Source organism: Opisthorchis viverrini, assembly GCF_000715545.1.
Source record: "Opisthorchis viverrini unplaced genomic scaffold opera_v5_151, whole genome shotgun sequence".
Classification (NCBI taxonomy): Eukaryota; Metazoa; Platyhelminthes; class Trematoda; order Opisthorchiida; family Opisthorchiidae; genus Opisthorchis; species Opisthorchis viverrini.
Genome location: NW_008751807.1, coordinates 838605 through 850811, shown reverse-complemented (window position 1 = coordinate 850811; position 12207 = coordinate 838605). Strand labels below are relative to the sequence as shown.

Sequence of the window (12207 nt, the reverse complement as noted above, 5' to 3'; positions counted from 1 at the left end):
CAGCTAAGAAGTCACCACTCGAGGGCCCAGTCAACACGTGATCACGTGATGTGGATCCCTTGATTTGGGGGTGGGTAGCATTATATCCTGTCTAAGTACCAGTTAACCACACTGTTGATCAGCCGCTTATGGTCATATGGTTAAATGTTCAAATTACTGGCCAGGAGAGTGCGGGTTCAAATCGGCTTAGCGATCCGTGAAATGCGCACTGCGGATGACTACTAATTAGGATGAAGTAACTGTGCAGTTCTAGATTTTTATCATAGATTAGTTTCGCTTACCGACTTAAATGTTCGTTGAAAAATTTACTGCTAAACCGCCTAACAATCTCACTGGCAAAAAAATTCTTAGAGTGGTGACAGGAAATAAGATGTTCCCTCCTTTCGAACACGAAGATCATTGGGTTGGGTTCTAACGTATTGCTGTTTTTCTGCTGCAGCAGGTGTATGTTGCGCTTGGGAGACTTGCTCTAAGTCTCTGCTGAGTCACCGAAATTTTAAAACTGGCCATGTGCCAGGAATAAACGTTAGTATTCGGCTTAAAAACTAAATGATCTTGAGACAGATGCGTGAACTTTCAAGAGCAGACCCTTTCAGACAGTGGACTGCCAATTTTGATTAAATGAACTCTGACTGACTGTATTTTCTGCGCTTGGCCCTGGAACTGCTAAAAGACCCCGTACTACCTGCATTCTAGAGATTCATAATTTGGTTTCTAGAATAAGTTGAAGCCCTACAAAAATCATGTTTTCGTGCTGGTTGTCACTATTGTTTTGAGGTACATTTCAAAGTCGATGGGCTAAAATTTGGAAAGAATCACCAAAATACATTTCTTTTGTGAAGGAAGTCTTTCAAATGAAGGCAGAATGGGGAAGAACATACATTTTCCCGCATCGTATCTACAAATATGAATTTGATTACGATACGTACTTACATGTGGTAAAAAATTCAGGGAATGGTTGCAACGCTACTCGTCAAAGTCCATTATTAACCCGAAATTTGGTTACATGTGATTACTCTATACTCAGGGGTAGGGTGCAAAATTATTCAGAGGTGGAAACGTAATTTTGGAAAAGATCTTGAAAAAACAATATTGTGCTGAAAAGGAAGAAATGTAGTGGTTTCTATTCGGTTGTTTGGAATTTTTATTTCTTAATTGCGTAAGGTACTCTGCCTTGGTACATACTGCCTTGACTTTAGTATATCGTCAATTCACATACGATAAAATTCAATATGTAAATCTGACCAGCAATGTGAAACGGAAAAAACTTTCCTACTCACCATTTTTCACAGTGGTTCACGATCTTTTTTGTTGAATTTACTGCAAAAAGCTGAAATGTCTGTGACGCAATCCGGTGAGGAACGAGGATGCCAATGTATCAACCCATAAACTGACAAAATAATGCAACATTAAGCTGTCTAGTATGCATCTCGCACGTGCTCCAAAACAATGACTGACATCACGTTACTGTTAAAATGCTCTTTTCGTCGTTATTTTAACTTATACTATTCAGAATCCGCATGTCTAGCAAAAGCATTTCGCATATTGATTGCGCCTTTGTTTATACGGAGACAAAGTTCCTTTGGACCACGTAGGACATTGAGAATGTTCTGCTGAGGTGTGTAACCAGTGGTGATGAAGTTGGTGCCATTTTATTTCAATCAGAAATTATATTTAGACGACAGAACATTGTGCGTAACAGCTGAGGAGCTGCCACCCAGTGCTGCGTCGACCAATGTTGTGATAACCACTTGAAATATGGAATCCATGCACAACCGATCGGTTCAACTTCATTTGACTACGCTTATTAAACCATTGAGGTCTAACTGACAATGTTGCGGCCATTTCCTCAAACCTAATACAATTAAAAGGTCACTCTTAAGGTAAGAACGTTGGGCGAATAGCGCACAATTACAACAGGTATTTTTCCAGAAATTTTACGTATAGTACTTATTTTTTCGAATGAATCGTACCAAACTCTCTGGGCTTCCGAGAAAATTAGGTTTTGCAGGCCAGCCTAATCCTACTAGAAACTGTTATCTACTTGAGGTGCAACAACATCGATGGGGGAATTCTGTGCAAACCGGGTAGCAACGATGATAGTGGGAAATTCACAAAGGTATTCTGTTCAGATACCTTATTTTGTCCAGAATACTTTATTCAGGCTGTAAATAGGCTCAGCTGCCAGTGAGCCTATGCTTCGTAGAAAAATTTGCCCTTACGACGCACGCAGTACTGGCTGTTTTCAAACCTTTCACAAGCTCATCGTTGCTTAGCAACATTCTCATTTGTCGTTTGTAGCAACGCTGTTCATCTCGTCCAAGTTCGTGACACTGTTTGGGCTATATCTGCTGTTGCATCTATTGCAATGCCCTTCAGAACTGAAGCTTATTAATTTGGTGTGGCAACTAGAGAGTTTTCGCAGGTGTATACTGTTCTGATCGCTAAGTTTGCTAGCAGTATTTCAGCAAAAGTTGATCCAGCTGGAAGGCGCAGTTAACGTATTTCAAGCTCCAGCTCTGGTGAGCTGGTGGTGATGTATTGATAACACCGACACAACAAGCTTTTTCACTCAAACTGGCTGTAGTAATTTGGTATGGAATGCTGAAGCTACGGAACTTTGGGCGGTCAACTGCTTTGAAACAAACTGGAACTGACAATGAAGTGGTATCTCTAGACAAACGCTGAGTAGACACTTGAAATTGTGCTCTAGTGGCCTATTTTCACCTAAGATGAAGCTTGGAAACGAACTCTCTGGAAAGTCCCCGGTTGTTCACATATCCGTCACCTAAGCTACGCACCGCTGTCAAACAATACATGCGAATAAATCAAGAAATGTCTCATTATTAGATGGATTGTTTTAAGTGGCCACTTACCTAGTGCATGTAATGATTGCATTTGTGACCCCAGTTTCATCAGATAGTTCAAACTTTCTGTGTTCGCTTGGGGCAGAAACTGGTATACATGAAAGGACCTTCATAACTATATTTACGAACATCACACTTTGGAAGTTACATAGTGACTTAACCTGCCTCTTCCTCATAACTTTTACCCACAGCCTGCTACAGTGGTCACATTCTGAAGGATTGCACGTCCGCGATTACAGAACTTAAGGAATGAGGTTAAAATCTCTAAGTTGCACTTATCGATATACCAGCTTACTATATTTGGGCCGTTTTTACAGAGTTACGTGGCAAACTGTATGGTGTCTGATACATTGTGCCTTAATGAGGATTTCTATACGTGCTGGTGGGAGTCCGAACGGCTGACTTCTGTCTTATTGCTGAGTGAAAATTTCATCGTAAAGATTTATGCTAAGATTACTCTAAGGCTAGGGGCCAGTTTATTCTCTTGCAGTCGGAACATGTTGAACTTCAGGAAAAACTGAGTTAAACATGAGAGATATTCTCGTACTAAACACAGAAACTGGAAGCTGAAAACTGGAAGTGGGAACTCAATAGGTTTGGGATGATGCGAGTAGCCATTGGTGCGATTTCACAGCCTTTCTAAATGTAATTTTCGCGAGGTGTATTTTCAGTTAAAGGTGGTGAAAGGATGACCGTTTTTAGAGGATGCAAAATTCTTAGATGCACGAAAGTCCGCTCCACCATCTCAAATGTGAGATTAGTTGGTTGGTCATTGGTGAATTATTCCAATAGGCGGGCAGGTAAAACCCTGACGGTGATACACAGTTTGCGAGAAGTCAAAATGATGAGTTTTTATCCAGTGTGAAGATCTTTGCGTTTTTATCGGGAAACTTGGTGGAAGTATTTAGCCCATACTTTCTACAAGATGGAGGTGCAGTAAGTAGGTGTTCCTCTCGTCTTCTCGTGTTTTCCATAGATACATGGTCCAAATATCTTTTGAACATTCTACTCACTCCCGGCTTGTCCTGATTGAGCCACATTCCCCCGTTTAGCATGTATTCACCAGCAGTGGGTAAATCTGGACTAGTTCGTCCATCACTCGGTTCCACCACTAAGATAAATAACAACCGTTCAGCTGTAATACCCTTCTGGTCCATAACTTCTGTGGCATTCGAAAGAAGCACGAGGGCTGAGATGCTGTCAGGTTACTCAGGCCTATACAGGAGCAGTCGAAATGGCTGGGGTTAGACCTCACCTTAACCAGTGAGGAATCACGAGGTCTCTTTAATCACTAAAGCCGGGAGAACCGCTGCCCCTTGCCAAATGCTTACTTCACCTGACTTAATCAATTCACTCTTCGGAAGAGTGATTTTAACACCAGGGTTGGCAAAGCGAACGAGATATATCATTGCGGAGCATATTTTATAGTGAGTTTCCCATTTATTATTGACCAGGTGTTATGATGAATGATTTCATCATATCTTCATTATCATTACGAAGAGGAACATACGCGACAATAACGTAAAAACGAAGCACACATATCTTAGTTTACAAATCAAAATAATGATTCTAAAGGGCTGGAACGTTGCAGCTGATCTCGAAATTTTATATTTTTCTGAACAGTTGACAGGTGAAGCGCGAAAATACCAGTTACTTCTGAGAAAAGTAGTGGTGTGTACAGTGCAGGTCTTCATAAGATTCGCTCAAATGAGGTCCACTCAGCTGATCTGAATGCACCAACTGATCAGATAAAACAAGGATATTTAAAGCCATTCAGTTAGTTAGCTGCTGGAAGAAACAACTTCCAGACTGACCCGATATAACGTAGACGTGCAAGCCAATTGAAGTCGTGAGACGAATTCATATGTTTTACAATTTGTTTCTTGAAACCTACGGTGCCTTGCATTTGAACAAACTGTCACCAAGGTCAGAGTGACCACCATGGAGCTAATGTGACTTGCCTATCTTTCATTTTGTGTGAGATACCTTCCTCACGGTTCGGCGCACAGCGATGTGGCGAATGAATTCAAGCCTAAAAGTTTCCCATTAGTAACGCTGCTCGTAACTTACGGTGGTGCTATCTGCTGTGTTTTGTTTTCCAGTTTCATGAAGCCATAATCGATCACAGCTCTTCTGGAACAGAACGGTGGTGCTATCTGCTGTGTTTTGTTTTTCAGTTTGGTGAAGCCATAATCGACAGTAAGTCGTCGATCATAGCTCTTTTGGAACAGATAGCTCCTGAATAGGGTGGCATTTGAACCCACCCAAACTAAGGATTGAAAATATTGGCGGATGGTTTCTTGACCTACCGTAATGTGTGATATATAAACAGGTTAGCCTGGCGAAAGTTGTTATAAGGAAAACCTCCCTAAGGATGAGGGGATACAGATAACTTAAGGCTGTAATGAGCTGATTGCTGAAAATGTTCCAATGCGACATCTTAGAGAAGGAAATACCGAGCTAGTCTCATCAGTTATTCAGGTTCTGACCAATGAGGAATACATGTGCAGTTTCGAACAAAATGCAAGAAAGTATACATGGTAGAGGGATTGAAATCCTTTGGTATGTTAAGGCAGCACAGCTGACTATATTATGTGGCCTGACGCCTTATGTGCGAATGGGAGGAATACATCAAGTCACTTTGACTGAGGGGATTAAAAAAGATGTTTTTGCAAAGTTCGGATACGAGGAGGCGGATGATGACAGCCTCGTCGGCTGCTAGGTCCCCTAGACTGACCGCCTGGGCGGTTTTGTGGTACTTAGTACAAGATCCTTAATGCTGAATATCAATTGATGACATTCCCTTGAACTGGCTGGGTTTCTTGAAGTCTTAAACCGTTTTCTGTGATGGATAGACCGTTCAAGATAGTATGTGTTAGGACAAATTGATTAACGTGTATGTTACCTATCAAATCCTTCAATTTGGGTGACTATCCAAAAACAAAGCCGCTTTTACGTGAGAAAAAGTAAGGAACACCGAACAGGATAATACGAGACACATATGTGAGTCATTGGAAACCTTACGAGACCCGATGGCCATCGAGCCACAGTGTGTTGTTTCATCCAGTTTTCTATCGTAATTGCATTTACTCTAACGAACCCGTTGTACGAATATCCCACGCTGACTAGTCTTTAAAATCAAGACAGGTTTAACCAAGAAAGAAAAAGATAGTAGTCGACAGTACTTACGACAACCGCTCCATGTGACGGTCGAATCTTAAATTCTCAACTGAGGTCACAGGCAGGTGCAGGATATTGTGGAACCAGAATGTTAAGTAGGCCCTCTCCCTCTCCAAGAGGCCCACATTGGAAGAATTGTGTGCTGCCAGAAATGTCGCCCGATTTCACGTCTCCTCTTCGAGGTTCCACACGGGAAAATTGTTTGTGTGCTGCCAGAACTGTCGCCCGATTTCACGTCTCCTCTTCGATGTTCCACACGGGAAGCAGTGTACTATGGAAACCGTCCGATTTATGTAGTCCGTTTAGTTAGTTAAGCTGAAACAAACTCCGTTCAAATCGTGACGTTCATTTGCATATCAATCATTGCAGAATGACTGACGGTAAAAGTGAACTCGTCGGTGAGGGAATCATTGTACTCAACGATAATAATGCTAATAGTGATGCTGAGTATTTTGCCATTCTTCTATCACTGAAAAAGTATATGTTCTCTGACGCCCTGTTATTCCGATATACTTATTGTTAAGGAATACCCCATCGTCCGTTTGCACTTTCTTACAGGAAAGGCACAAAAGTAAGTTGTAAAATTAATAGACGAGAGTTCTATGCTAGAAGGTTTCGTCTGGTTATTGGCTACCACATAAATCATAAATCGATGTGTACTCGTACGAAACTCCCTCCAGTCCGATTCAACAAAATCTGCTCTGGGTTGCTTCCCACTTCCATTTTTGGTCCAGTTAACTTCAAAAAATGTAGTGACAACACTTTATGCACGAGGACCCCATGTTGTGGTCTAGTTCGCATCCTGATCTGATGTAAAGCCAGGTAAATTCAGGTACCCCAGGAAGCTTAGCCATTGGTGTGGTAGTTGTGTGTAGTAAGTTCACTGTTTTCTTAAGAACATGAGCTTTTTCGGTTAAGAATAGGAACCAACCAGTCGTCTTCTAGAGGACATTCTCCAGGTGTGTCTATTAGTGGAGCGTCAGATCGTCTAGACTCACACTAAAGAGTTGCTGTTTCTGCTGAGTCAATCAGAACGGTGCACAGTTTAAAGGTCATAGTAGGCACTGGGTCAGGGGAAAGGTCATTGGTTTCTGGCAACACAGACTTTATGAGTTTGCGTTTTTCAGCATTAGATTTGTTAAACCCGATTCAGCTAATCAACTACTTCAAACTCTTTTTCAGGCAATGACATCGTTTGCCAAAGTATGCATGGATTTGTCGAACAATCTTCGAAGCCTTCGATTCACACGTTCTGGTTCACCTGTACCACCGGACAGAAACAACAGCTTCACAAAGCCAAATAATATCAGTAGCAGCACGTCAAAGACAAAAACACGAATCGGAAAGTCAAATGGGAGCGTTGTAAGCTTAAATGAACCACGAACTACAGCAGTTGGAAGCCATGAATCTGAACATCAGAATGAAAAGCCTGGAGCTCAGGCCACACGTAGAAATTCTGCTCAGGTGACCTCCCCTACACAAATCAAAAACGATACTTTCATTTCTTCTGAAATCAGACCCTCCAATACTGATCCAGCTAAAGGTCGAAAAAATTCCGACCGTACTTCTCCCAATCGTCCTCCGTCTTCCCCAAAGTCTAGAGGGAAACTGGGGAAGACTGTTGGTGAGTCCACAGTGAACCATGTAAGTCTCCCTCTTCCGAACGGGGATGCTATGGGTGCAGATAGAATTAATGTTACTGGAACCACTGAACACCACGAGCTGAGATCTTCGACACGCTTCCGCACCAAATACTCTTGTTCACCGACTGTGGGTCACCGATCAGTAGCCATACATGCAAGTCAAGGTCGCATCAGTGGTCACGAGGATGCATCGATCCCAATTAAAGGGAGAAGTTACAACACCTCGTCTTGTGCATCACCAATATTCCCACATCACGGGATAACAGTTGCTGCAATCAAACAGCGATTATTAAACCAGGGTCTAAAGCTGGACCTGACTGTTCCGGTTAGGAAAATTCCGAAGTCGCGTTACCGAAACTGTTTTCGTCGACTTACTCGTGGTTACCCTTTGACAACAGATGACTTGTGGCAAAACGAAAAAATTCTTACAGGTATTTTCGCACTGCTCAGTGGACGGGAAATGTTAGCGATGTGCAGAGTGTGCAAATCTTGGTTTCATTTATTGTGCAAGTATGGCTTCTGGAACAGAGTCGCGATGACCCTTGATATTCGCATGGTGTTAGCTCAGGCACAGGAGGAGACAATGCAAACAAGCACGATGATTGACAGAGAAACCGACAACGACTGTGCTGCAGATCCGGTTGAAACACATCTTGAACGACGAATTACCGAACGACTAAAGACAGCGGTCCTGAGGAACATACAAAATCTGACGATTTCATATTTGGCTGATCGATGTGCCTTAGTATTCTTGAATTCTCTAACAAAAGTCTTACAGACGTCCTACGTCGAAATGGTTGTAAAACCTGTGAGTAATTCTTTTCAACGACCACTTCGGCTGGACACTCAGGATACTCATTTAGTAACGATAAACAAAGGTAACTTTCCACCTACTGCGACGACCAACGTTTCGCCAGTTACCGAAGCACGACCTCCACTCTCAGATATATCATCGGCACCAGCGACAAAACCCCAGACAATGAAAAATTCCAATTGTCCCGCTGATTCACTCTTTTTCTCCTCCTTGAAGGGAGTGAGTTCATCCAACAACGAAGCACCGGACTCTTCATTCCAGAGTTTTTCAGATTCTCCACTATTATCAGCTGCTCAGGGAGGATCGAATGTAAGTGAACAGGACAAAACCTTGAAGACAATATTCACCCAACTCATCTTACGGGGTTGTTCAATAACAGACTCTAACTTGGCTCAGATCGTTAGGCTTTTGCATGGCCTTAGTACCCTGGAAATCCAATGCTGCAACGAACTGACGGAACTTGCATTTTGGACTTGTCTTGTTCCAACAATTACTGATTTGCGCGTGTTCGACTGCATCAATGTGTCGGATGAAAGTATGGGGGCCATTACTCAACTCTTGCCCAATTTAAAGCACCTTACCTTACAGGCCTATCACGTGACGGATTCCGCGTTCAGCTATTTTAGCCCACAACAACGTACCACATTGGAAACAGTGAGGCTGATTCAGTGCATGGATCTTACGAATCAAGCCGTCATTAATCTTGCTTTCGCTCTGCCCCAGCTACGACATCTCAGTTTGAGTGGATGTACCAATTTAACTGACGACGGTCTGGACGTGGTTTGTGAAAATTTGAAGCAACTGGTGGAACTTGACCTCTCCTGGTGCGCCAAACTGACTGACGGCGTACTCGAATGCATCGCTTGTGATCTATTATGCTTGCAGAAGTTGATCTTGGATAGGTGGGTTATGCGTATAGAGGCATGAAGTTCTTATTTTGAGTATTTGAACCAATTAGTATGCAAACTGATGTGTCCACCTCCAATTGTATGCGGCTACATGCTCGGTGTTTGGTATGTAAATGCCCATCCAAGTAAGGGAAAGTGAGGGAGAAGAGAATGCTAGGCCTGCCATGGTGGAGGACACTTTTGTAGGCTGATAATAACTTCCGAGAGAAGTCCACGGCTTTGAAGGAAATCAATGAAAGTTGTATGATAATATACATGAATGTGGCTCACTCATTTGACAGTCCAGCACTTTTAAAGGGCTTCTACATGAAATGCCACACCTGACTGGTTCACTTTAAAGCCACTGGTATTGTCCGAAATGTCTAACCTGGACGTTGTCAGACAGCATCCTACTTTCAGTATGACCTTTACACGTGTGGGTTTAGCTTGGTCTTGTTCAATGGAAACATCTAGCAGTGTCTCCTCGGAGCAAAATTATGTGGAACTTTAAGTGATTTGAAAATCTCTGAGATAACTTTCAGTCCTATAGGATCAAGAAGCAACTTTGAACTGTTACGAGTACGGCGAGGAAATGACCAAGTAGTTGTGTTGATTCTCTGATAATACTTAGACGTGGTGAAATCAGCAGGTTACAATAGGACTTTCTACTATCGGAAAGCTACTTCGAATTCCGGAACATCCGCCCAACTAAAACTCGAGTTGGCCATCAGGGTGCACACGCGGTTAAATGCCATTCTGACTGTAGTGTTCATTTCAGCTTCCAAGTGTGCAACTGAGCCATTTATTCTGTCACGACGTGGCTTGAGTTTCATTCTCCAGAAAGAAGGGACTGAACTGAGTTGTTTATCGCTGTTTCTGAGTCCAGTTTCCTCAAGGCGGAATCGGTATATTTGTCATCCCAGTGATAACAGGGATTTCCGTCGGAGAGAAGAACGTGACTAAATAATCAGTATAAAAGGGTAGATCAGAAGTTTATTTGACTTTCGAAGAATTTTCTTATCAGCCGGAAAACCGGGGTGCGAATGCACCATCAGAATATCTTTTGGTGCTCCCAAGTGGATCAGATGTTCCAGAAGTTTATTTGACTTTCGAAGAATTTTATTATCAGCCGGAAAACCAGGGGGCGAATGCACCATCAGAATGTCTTTTGGTGCTCCCAAGTGAATCAGATGTTTGAGAAATTGTAAGCTTTCCCAAAATTGGCGGGATAGGTAATATCCAAAAGGTCATTCTGAGAAAGGTTACTTCTGATGACTAGATAATGCCTAAGCAGATATTACAGTCGCCTCATGTAACCTCAACCCATAAGAGGCCAAGCTACCTTCCACTTGAGAATCATTTCGCTCTTGCAGCTTGTGATTTGGACTGAAACTGACAGACCACTTCCAACTCCCGAAGAAGATCAATCTAGGCTTCCAAAAGTGGTTTCCAGCTACGCAAACCTAAAATGCCAGAGTACTGCGTTAATAATAGAGCCTTCCATGAAGCCGGCTGCCCTGAAGAGGGTGCATCAACACTCCTAATCGTCCACAACCAAATTCTATTTTAACGGTATAATGAGCTAAAAAACTATCGTAAGGAAAAATAGCCTATCTGTGGTGAGAAACATAGAAGTTCTTGAAGATCAGCTGTTTGGCACATTCGTTTAATTTCTAGGGGATGTTCTGGACATTTATGCATCTCACTTTACAGCTTACCATCTCTTTGCGCACAGAACTCAAAAGTAGTACATGCACGGCAGCCAGGTTTATCAGAAAACACTAAAAAAGCAGCGATATAAATGGTTAGGCAGTGGCGTCCTCAAAGAGCCACTTCCGAAGGCATGTCTTTCTTCTAGAAAATGTCCACCATCCCTTTCTGAAGATGAACCGCATCATCAATACATGATCCCGTATATCATGCGTATTGAATGATATTGATCACCCATAAGTTCACACTACAAATAGTTCACACAATGATGACTCATGGCAATCTTGCGGTGATGCTGCCATATACCTTAAAGATTCGGAAGTATGATCTTGACCATGTGGTTCTTGGTCTGTTCACCGAACTTTCGGTTAACTTGAGGACGTTTTGTCACAGTGCGCCGTATGTTGCTTCACATCTACAAATATTATCCACGCAGGTAAGGAGGAAATCCTCACCCGACTATGCACTAATAATGTCACTTCAATCAGTCTCAAGCTAGCCGCCAATCTCGGATTGCAGATCAACAGCCACTTGGTCAACTGCGAAGTGTTCGAACTTTCGACACCTTAGCGCACGGTGGTTTCACTGCTTATTTAACTTGCTAGTACGGGTGATTACCAGGGAAGCCGTTTACAAGAACAGAGCTTCCTGTGAAGTGGGTGTCTGACTGTAAATCAACTGTAAATCTGTTTGGATAAGTCAGCGTTGAAGTGCAAGAATTATGTGGATGTTCAGTATCACTCATGGTGGATAAAGTGTTGCCAACGTACCAAGAATTGGATCAGCTTCTGTTGACTGGTTTGTGTTGTACTGGAACATTGTTCAATCATAATGGTGTCATCAGAGCCTGGGCTGACAAACAGATGGGCAACAAACACAGAGACTATGTTCGGGTACAGTGAAGCCCCTATCGATAAACGAGCATGTTTTTACAACAACACGATTCTGTCAGCAAGATGGTCTGCAAGATGATAGCAGGACGATAGAAAGTCCCCAACTCCCCATCTTTGAGTTGGGGACATGACAGCGCAAATGGAATTTTAGGTGAACAAAACCCACTCCCGAGAAATGCACTCATTTGCAAAGCAATTTAGTTTTCACGAGAG

General features: G+C 42.6%; 1 protein-coding gene across 1 annotated transcript in view; it reads left to right on the top strand.

Moving 5' to 3' along the window:
* The window catches only part of T265_06918 (hypothetical protein), a gene marked incomplete at both ends in the record, with an annotated part of 35409 nt that overhangs the window by 8661 nt on the left and 14541 nt on the right, over positions 1-12207 (top strand). Inside the window, one exon of the mRNA XM_009172316.1 lies at positions 7233-9431. Coding sequence (XP_009170580.1) covers positions 7233-9431 — 2199 coding nt within the window. The remainder of the gene's footprint in view (positions 1-7232; positions 9432-12207) is intronic.